Source organism: Myxocyprinus asiaticus, chromosome 3 (genome assembly GCF_019703515.2).
Source record: "Myxocyprinus asiaticus isolate MX2 ecotype Aquarium Trade chromosome 3, UBuf_Myxa_2, whole genome shotgun sequence".
NCBI classification, from domain to species: Eukaryota; Metazoa; Chordata; class Actinopteri; order Cypriniformes; family Catostomidae; genus Myxocyprinus; species Myxocyprinus asiaticus.
The window spans coordinates 18,151,495-18,160,206 of NC_059346.1; the positions used below are offsets into that span (position 1 = coordinate 18,151,495).

General features: G+C 35.3%; 1 protein-coding gene across 1 annotated transcript; it reads right to left on the reverse strand.

Moving 5' to 3' along the window:
• Nucleotides 1–893: 893 nt before the first annotated feature.
• Nucleotides 894–8,458, reverse strand: LOC127427316 (protein CWC15 homolog). Its single transcript, XM_051674862.1, has 7 exons — nt 8,252–8,458; nt 7,707–7,847; nt 5,234–5,340; nt 4,340–4,440; nt 4,137–4,244; nt 1,788–1,915; nt 894–1,359 (listed from the first exon to the last, which is right to left on the reverse strand). The coding sequence occupies exons 2-7, from the start codon at nt 7,835–7,837 to the stop codon at nt 1,230–1,232; spliced, it is 705 nt and encodes a 234-aa protein (XP_051530822.1). The 5' UTR covers nt 7,838–7,847; nt 8,252–8,458; the 3' UTR covers nt 894–1,229.
• Nucleotides 8,459–8,712: the final 254 nt, after the last annotated feature.

Consider the following 8,712-nt stretch of genomic DNA (forward strand, 5'->3'; position numbering starts at 1 on the left):
AGATCAATGTGTATTTAATGAATTAGATCTCTTTTCCTTGGCAAGAACAATCCCCTTTTTTGTTTTTGTTTGTAGACAAATACTTCAAGGTATGTCCCAAAAAAAGAAACTGATTTCAAATATAAACCTACCATGAGAAATATTCACTGGTGTAAAAACTGTGACAACTAGCCCCAATCTCACCTTTGTTGGACTGATGTAGCTGTCTTGAGTAAATGTAATTAAAGGACTTTTAGAAGTCGGCACCTAATGCTGTCCCCACCATCCCTCAATTCCTCACATTTTAACTCAAATGACCGTTTGTCCGCTATCAGCATATCTAAACACATCATGGCTGGTTCTTTCAAACCACAAGGCTGGGATTACTAATGTTAGACAAACCGTTAACAGATTCTCAGTGTTCCATTAACTTGTCTTTCGAAGAATCATTCAGGCCAGCCAGAGAGGAACAGGTCTGCCCTGGGCACTGGTTCCTCACGAGGTCTATTCTGAACATGGGTGACACTTTCTATGAAACTGTTGCCTTGTATGCTCTATAGGGGTTTTAGGCCTGCTACTTTGTAAAGCTGCTTTGAGAATATCTCTGTTGTGAAAAAGTACACACACCACACACACCAACACACACACTAGAGGGAATAATGTGTGCTGAAAATGACTACTCAGACTGCAATGAGTGCAGAATAAATAAATACAAATAAATTTAAAAAAAGGACGCTGTAAAAGGACGCAGGTCAGGCTGGACTCTGTGGCTCACGATTAAGGTTTGTTCTGTTTTTCTCAGGTCAAAACTGCTCTATTGAATCAGGGCGGCTCTGCTTCAGTAACTCACAAAAAGAGAAATCACAGCACAGTTCTGACCCAGGACAATAAAAGACTGAAAATGTGAAGGGTTTTGTTCAATGAATGTAATCAGGTTAAACAGGAATAGTGGACATTCTTACAGAAACTCTCCCACTTGAAACAGAAAAACGGGAAGATACTGACCTGATTATCAAATAAATCGTTAGTGAAAGAAGGTGTGAACCAATGTAAAAATACATTAAGATGATTTTTAAACTGGTAAAAACCACAATTTGTTTTCCTGTATGAGAAAGTTTTTTCATTGTTTACTGAAAGTACATTTCTTTTACAGATCAGTTACAGAAGGGTAATCACACAACTTATTTAAAAAAAGGACAACAACATTTACTACAGAAGAAAAAATGGTTGAAACAGAATTCCATAACGTCTTATTTAACGTATTTCTCCATGAATTTCTTGTGGAATTCAGACCGCAGTGTGTCATTAATGAAGCGTTTCTCTTTACGAGACTCATCCACTCCTTTAGCGCAGTTCTTAAACACGACATCATCATCCCACCTGTCAGAAATAGAAATTCAAATATACATTTAAATCATTCTAGATCGCACTCTGTTCTTTGATGATACAGCCTCATAGCACTTTTTGGTTAAAAGGGCCTTATGGTAAAAACACTTTAATTCTCACTAAATGAATACAAATTTGGCTTTTAAATGTTTTCCATGTATTTTAAATTTAGTAAATTGATGTTTTACAGCAACTGAAATGTAATGGCGGGATTTCTTCTAATACACAGACATTCTTTGCTGTACATTATGGGAAAAAACATTTTCATTTTTAATTTTTAAACTACATGAATTGTCATTTCACAGCGATTTAAAGCAATGTGAGACATTATTACATTTTTCAAGAACTTCTTTACTGTTAAAAACCCTGATTAAATAAAACTAAACAAAAAAAGAAACATTCTGTACATGATGTGCATGTACCTTCTTTTCACAATAAATGTGTTCGGGGTCTGTGTTTGTTGTTGTTGGCCTGCCAGATTAAGCAGAGGATTCCCACTCAGAATGTTCTCCATACGTATCCTCTCCTCTTCTGCTTTCTGTTCCCGCTCCTAACTCACACACAGACCAATAAACACACACAAACACAGACACAGATGACTCAAGAATTTCAATATGATCAAGCTGATTTCAGGGCTATGAACAAAGTAATTTTCAAGGAAGGCAAGTCAGTCCAGCTTTTTTCTTTGAATACAAGCGGCATAAAATACAGCTCCTATCTACTTGAATGGGGAGAGAAATCTCCAAAACGGTTGGTCAAGATTATGATCAAAGGACAATCAGACGATTATGGTATCATAAATTGTGCTTCCTTACCCTTAGATTAGGGCTCCAGACTAAACAAAATGACCAAGGAGCCATTGGCTCCTAAACTGAAATATTTAGGAGCCAAATGGCTGTTTTAGTTGCCACATCACAGAATTGCTCGATTTAGATTGTTGTTCAAAACAAGATAGAAAGCCACATAAAAGACAGCTGATAGCTCATTAATCGAGTGTTTAATATATATATATATATATATATATATATATATAATGTATAGTTGAGTGCCCAAATTTGCATTCCCATTTTGTCTCATAAGTTTTCACACCCCTTTCAGAATGTATACAAAATAAGAGATAAAAGATATATATATATATATTTTTTTTATTATTTAGTACTGCCCTTCAGAATTTACATAACAGTATTTACATAAAATATAATATGCAAATAGTAGTGTGTTGCCTTCTTGAGCATCAGTGAATGTTTGCACCTTGTGCAATAGTTGTGTATGAGTCTCTCAATGGTCCCAAGTCTCAAAAGCTGGAACTCACATCACAAATAAATAAAATTATATAATAATATATAATAAATAAATAAATATATATATATATATATATATATATATATATATATATATATACACACATATCTATATTAGGGGTCACTTGACTGAAATGTTTCACGTGATCTTAAAAAATCAGTTTGATCTGAAGGCGTATGCTTAAATGTTTTAAATTAGTTTTGTAGACAAAAATATAATTGTGCCAAAATATTAATTTATTTCATTACAAAACTAAAATTGCATTTAAAAAAGTTTTTGAATTGGATGACTTGGACCAAATAATAAAGAAAAGCAGCCAATAAGTGCCCAAAATAGAGGTGATACCTCAAGAAGTTGGTTGAGAAAATGTCAAGAGTACATGTCTGCAAATTCTAGGCAAAGTGTGGCCACTTTGAAGATGCTAAAATATAACAGTTTTGATTTAATTTGGATTTTGTTTAGTCACAACATAATTCCCATAGTTCTATTTCTGTTATTCCATAGTGTTGATGACTTCACTATTATTCTCAAATGTGAAGAAAAAATAATAATAAAGAATGAGTAAGTGACCCCAAACTTTTGAACGGCAGTGTATATATATATAATTTAAAAAAAAATCTTAGTCTTTCTTTACTGTAACTAGATGGTCCAGACAAAGACTACAAGAGTGCAAATTGTATGAAATCCCAGATGCAGTTTATTGTGCTATTCCAATCTCAATGAATAATAACCAGAAAAAAAAAGAAAAAAAAAAGATTTGGTACATAACACGGGACATTTAATTATAAACAAGCCCAAAATACACATGGGACTACTATTTTGAAATGTCTACACTCCCAGTTGTGAACTCACTGATGGCTGATTCGCTGAAAAATGACTTGAATTCAAACTACTAACCTGAGCTCCTGAGTTCAAACAAGCTCTTGTCGAGTGATTCATTATAAAGATCTGGATCAAAAGAGTCATTTGTTCACAAATCGGGCATCATGGCTCGTGCTGTGTTTGTTGTTGCGTGCAGCCAGCAAGCTCATATCATCAACAGAAAGGGTGAAAAGCGGAACAAGACACACTGGCGCTCTAAAGATGTATTCAATAACTCACAAGATATCTGACGAAACCGCATATGAACGCACACATCCTGACTGTCGCCAGTGACGACTAGATTATAAATTTTCGCAATCATTTTTTTGGGTCGCATTTGCGACCATTTTAGTCGCAGTCTGGAGCCCTGTCTTAGATCATGCTAAAAAACAAAATTTTCCCAGCTGGTCTACCTAATGCGCATGTGTGTTCTCGAGTTGATTGAAGAGCGATGTCTGTATTTAAAAGGTGACTGGTTATTTAACAATGTAAGGCGGGACTTTCCGTTTCTACATCCGCCATATTGGGTGTTCCAATTTCTCCCATTTATTTTAATACAAGTGCTCCGTCTCTGGCTATGAGTGCTCTGATTTGGGAGTTAGGTTCACCTTCCTCTCCTGTTCCTCAGCTCGCTCCTTTTTGATCTTCTCCAGTTCAGCCAGCAGGGCGGCAGTGTCATCATCACTGTCAGAACCAGAGTCAGAGTCATCTTCATCCTAACCCACACAAACACACACATTCAGACTGCAATCAAAATCATTCTACATGCAAAAATACTTAAGTGAGTGTGTGACTGCATAAGAGTGCATACATCAGTGAGGGGGTCATCAGCATCCAGGTTGGCAGCAGGAATCTGATCCAGACGTGGCCGTTTGGAAGAGGAAGATGAAGAGGAGGAGGATGTGGTGTGTTCTAAAGGAAATAGATCATGGTTATTACTAGAGCTGTCAGAATTAACGTTAATTTTTCTTAATCGCGATTAACGCATTTCTCGTTAATACAGCATAAACACTGGTGTGGTGGTCCGCCTGGAGTCATTACACTGATGCACACACCACAGTGCCAGAGCCCTTCTTTTAATGTACTAAACAAGCCCAGATGGGACTTGAAACAGAAATCAAGTATTTTTCAGCCTATGTAAGGCGCATGGTGAGTTCAAAGCGGCGCTGGATGCTGGTGTTGCCACTCTGATGCAAATCATGAATGCAGCTTCACAATTGCTGTAGGAAAGCGGATAGTCACAGTCTACCGGCAGATTAATATTGTGGAATGATGAGAGCTTTAAAAGATTAAAGAGATTTAATGCCCATTGCAATGAATATTCAACCTATGTGAGGACTAGTTTTGTCAATTAGTCAAACTACCACTTAAACTTTGGGAAACATTTGATGTGACTTAAATTGGTAATATTTTAGTGCATTTCTATTTTTACATTGTGGAAGGCTTTGTTTGGAAAATGTTAATAAAGCAATATATTTCTACATACTGTTTTATGATGGAAATAAATAAATTTAGTCAAGAAAATAAGTATATATAGTGCCAAATTTCAGCACTTTCAAAATCTGCGATTAATCGCAATTAACTACAAACAACTATGTGATTTATCGCGATTACAATTTTAAATCGGCTATAACACATCTGATTTTTATAACATAAACTTTGACCCAACAAAATTCATACATTAAACACACATATTCTCTCTCACCTCTTGCTCCTCTGTCTCTGCTCTTAACAGCAACTCTCTCCCTCTCCTCCAGCTCACGTCTGAAGTCACGAGCTCTAACCTCCTCTGGAACATCCTGAGTGGGCTGCCTGAGGGGGAGACATGCGCATCAATATCCACAAAAATGCCATACATTTACATTTAATCGCTTGGCAGACGCTTTTATCCAAAGAGACTTACAAAAGAGGAACTTTACAAACAATTTATCATACAAGAGCCAACAATATTTGCAGTTTCAATGCCATGGTTCAAGAGGAAGCTTCAGTAATTCAGAAAACTAGAGTAGAAGTAAAAATGCAGAAAAGGAGAAAAAAGGAGATTTGTGCCAAGCACTGACAATGACTTCAGATCGTTCGCATTCTTGCACTAAAAAAGTCTAGACACAGCGAAACAAAATTCAGCATTCCTGCACGAAACGCTGAATAAACAAAACAAAGAAAAACAAAGACGTTCATCTAACATGCGTTTACATAGAAAAACCAATAAGCATTTCTCAGATTAAGCAATGAGTTTTTTTAAATGCTTTGTTAGGAAAGTTCAACTTGGAAATGTGCATCTCGAGATCCATTCTGTTGAGTTCCGTCTGTTTGAACAGCCTCAGGCCTGGGCTCATAGTCTGAGCCGCTTCACCACCGAGTTCAGCCGAATACAACTGCTATCTGTGAATATTGCTATTCTACATACAACTTGAATGAATAAAAAACAATGTAGTATTTCGCTGTTATTATGAAGTTTGAGTCGGGGGTAGTATACTGTGGCATCAGTAAGTGTAACACCACAACTGTCTATTGAAGCGTTCCCCCCCATTATTTTTCTTTTGACTTAACATTTGAAAATATGGACCGACTAAAACTTTTTAATTATTTATTTTATGCACATTAGTTGAAAATGGAATACTCTTTTTTTTTTAACAGCCAGGAATGTTATTTGCAGTAATATAACTGCTGTATGGTTTATGTATTTAATGCACCCTCTTGTGGACTAAGGAAACAACATCAATTTAAAAAAATAAAACAAAAATCAAATATCATTTGAATTGTGAAAATATTTAAGGTAAAAATTTGAACCTAGTTTATCTGCCCAGTTGAAAGCCCAACTCCCAACAGTTCTTAACATGTCAAGGGTCAGTGTCAGAAGTTAACTTTGGGGTCATTGATGAATAAGGTTGTTTAAGGTGATAAAAATTAGAAATATTTAAAAAGTGTAGATTAAAACACGTGAAGTTCGTTGAAATGTAATCTGTGTGTCCAATATGGTTTCATAAATTTTAAGAAATGTGTAGCATTCTCTACAAAAATTAATTTAATGATTATAAAAATGTCATGTGGTGTAACCATGAAATGAAAGGTACTGAAGTACTTTTCTTGCACCTTGAATACATGAGTGTAAACAACTTAATGGTTAATTTCAAAAAACGTTTTCAAACATTTTTAAAAGGTAATTTTTTTTTTTTTTTTACAAAAATTATGAATTCTTTAAATCAAGAAGTTTTCTCAGGGTTACACCACATGACTTCACACTCTGTGTTGTGTCTAAAGGGGTCTTCTCTGTTTTATGTCAACATAAATAGTAAAAGTTTGTTGGACAAAAGTTTTTCAAATATTAATCACATTTTAAAATGCGTTTATTCCACTGCTTATATTTGTTAAGAAATAAGATTATTTTGCACTACTCACACCAACAAAATTTCAGCTTTTAAAAAGAATGTTTTTTTTTTTTGTTTTTTTTTTACTGTCTCTGGATGGTTACTCCACATAAAATGTTTACCTTAATAAAATTAACTCTGACTTTGAACTCAGAAATTGAAAATATGTTTGTCATAGAAGAGGTGTATTCAAGTAATTGTTTTGTGTGAACTGCAAATTTTTTATGTATTTGTAATTATTTAATAAATCTGGACAAAAAAATAAAATAAATTAGCGTCACGTCATTGAACATTTACACTAAGGGGTATTATTTTCCCTCTGGATTTTCAGGGGCATTTGTTTACATTTATGAGGCATTTTTTCATGTCATTTTGTGTCATCCGTTTATGCCAAATACTTCAATTTAATCAATTCATTAACACATTTTCTCAAGATTAAGAATATATTACATCTTACCCTGAAAATGTGATGATGACAATATATATATATATATATATATAACTAAAACAATCATAGAATATTGAAATCTTTATCAGACGTTACATATAAAGTACAGGATAATAGATTGCAGAGGCATTTTTTGCCCTAAATTTTGAATTTTGGGTGCATTTTGGTCACTTTCGGTGGCATATTTGCACCAAACCACCTTAATTTCTGACCCTGCACAGATCAATGTTAAAACAAAGGAGAACAAAAGAATCTTAGCTAAATAGATCAGGAATCAGATCTAAGAAAGTTTTTTTCTCTCTCTGAGAAAAGAACCAAATTCTGAAATGAGTGCATCTCTGTACAGAACAGAAAATGTTCACCTGTATTTGATCTTGGTGTGTCCAGGCAGGTCTCTGCTGGAATACTGTTTGGACAAAGCACTGAGATCTCCCTCTCCTTTACCTCGCCCTCCTCGAGCGGGCTCAAACGTTGGCCTTGCCGCTGTGGTCATCTTCAACTACCTGAAACAATCACAATCACTTCGATCACAACTGTGACACTTTCTTCCATTCTGCCTGCCTTAGTGAGAACTCTTCATTCGCTGCAAATTAATTATTGCAAACACACAGGTAACCAGCATCTCACTCAGATACACGGACTACTTTTGTTTTTATACTGAGAACATTTTCGTGCCCACACTGTGGGTGATTTCAGCTTTAACTATCCATGTAGGGACATTTATACGCCACAATGTCAAAACATGACCACAATAATACAATATCACTATTGTCTCACGGTGTTCGAGACTCAGCATGGGCTCTGTGACCAAAAACATGACATATTTTTTAGCTCAAATCCAAATCTCGCTTCATGCCGTTTTCTACCATTTTAGGATGTTTTGAGTGTTATGTAATTTTACACTCACTTAAGACAGGACGATCTAAATCTTCCTAGCTTAGCAACCACACAAGTTAAACACACAGAACCTAAACAACTAAAGAAATGAAGAGAGTTTTATAGATGTATAATCGAAATTTCGCTGTTGTTGCTAATCGTTGAAATCCCATCAGCCACCTTGAGAAGGTTACGGTAGCCGTAGCGGGACAAAAAGAATGTAGAGGCGAAAGCGAACCAAATTGTGCGAGGACTACTTCTTCTTCTTCTTCTTTGGTGTTTATTGGCGGTTGGTAAACCAGCTTAAAGCTGCATTACCGCCATTGACTGGACTGGAGTGTGGTACAGGATTATGCAGGAGAAAAAAAAAACTATATTATTTTAACTAATTCAGTTTCTTTTATAAACTTAATAATGTCATCATATATCTTGCCAGCTGTTTTCCCTAAGAGACCTGATAAAGAAATATCATGATGTTTTGCCTTCCTTAGC

Coding starts and splice junctions, on each gene's coding strand:
- LOC127427316 (XM_051674862.1), bottom strand. CDS start 7,837: ATGACCACAGCGGCAAGGCCAACGTTTGAGCCCGCTCGAGGAGGGCGA. Junction 5,341..7,706: donor CACACCAAGATCAAATACAG/GTGAACATTTTC, acceptor TCTCCCCCTCAG/GCAGCCCACTCAGGATGTTC. Junction 4,245..4,339: donor CTGATGACCCCCTCACTGAT/GTATGCACTCTT, acceptor TGTGTGGGTTAG/GATGAAGATGACTCTGACTC.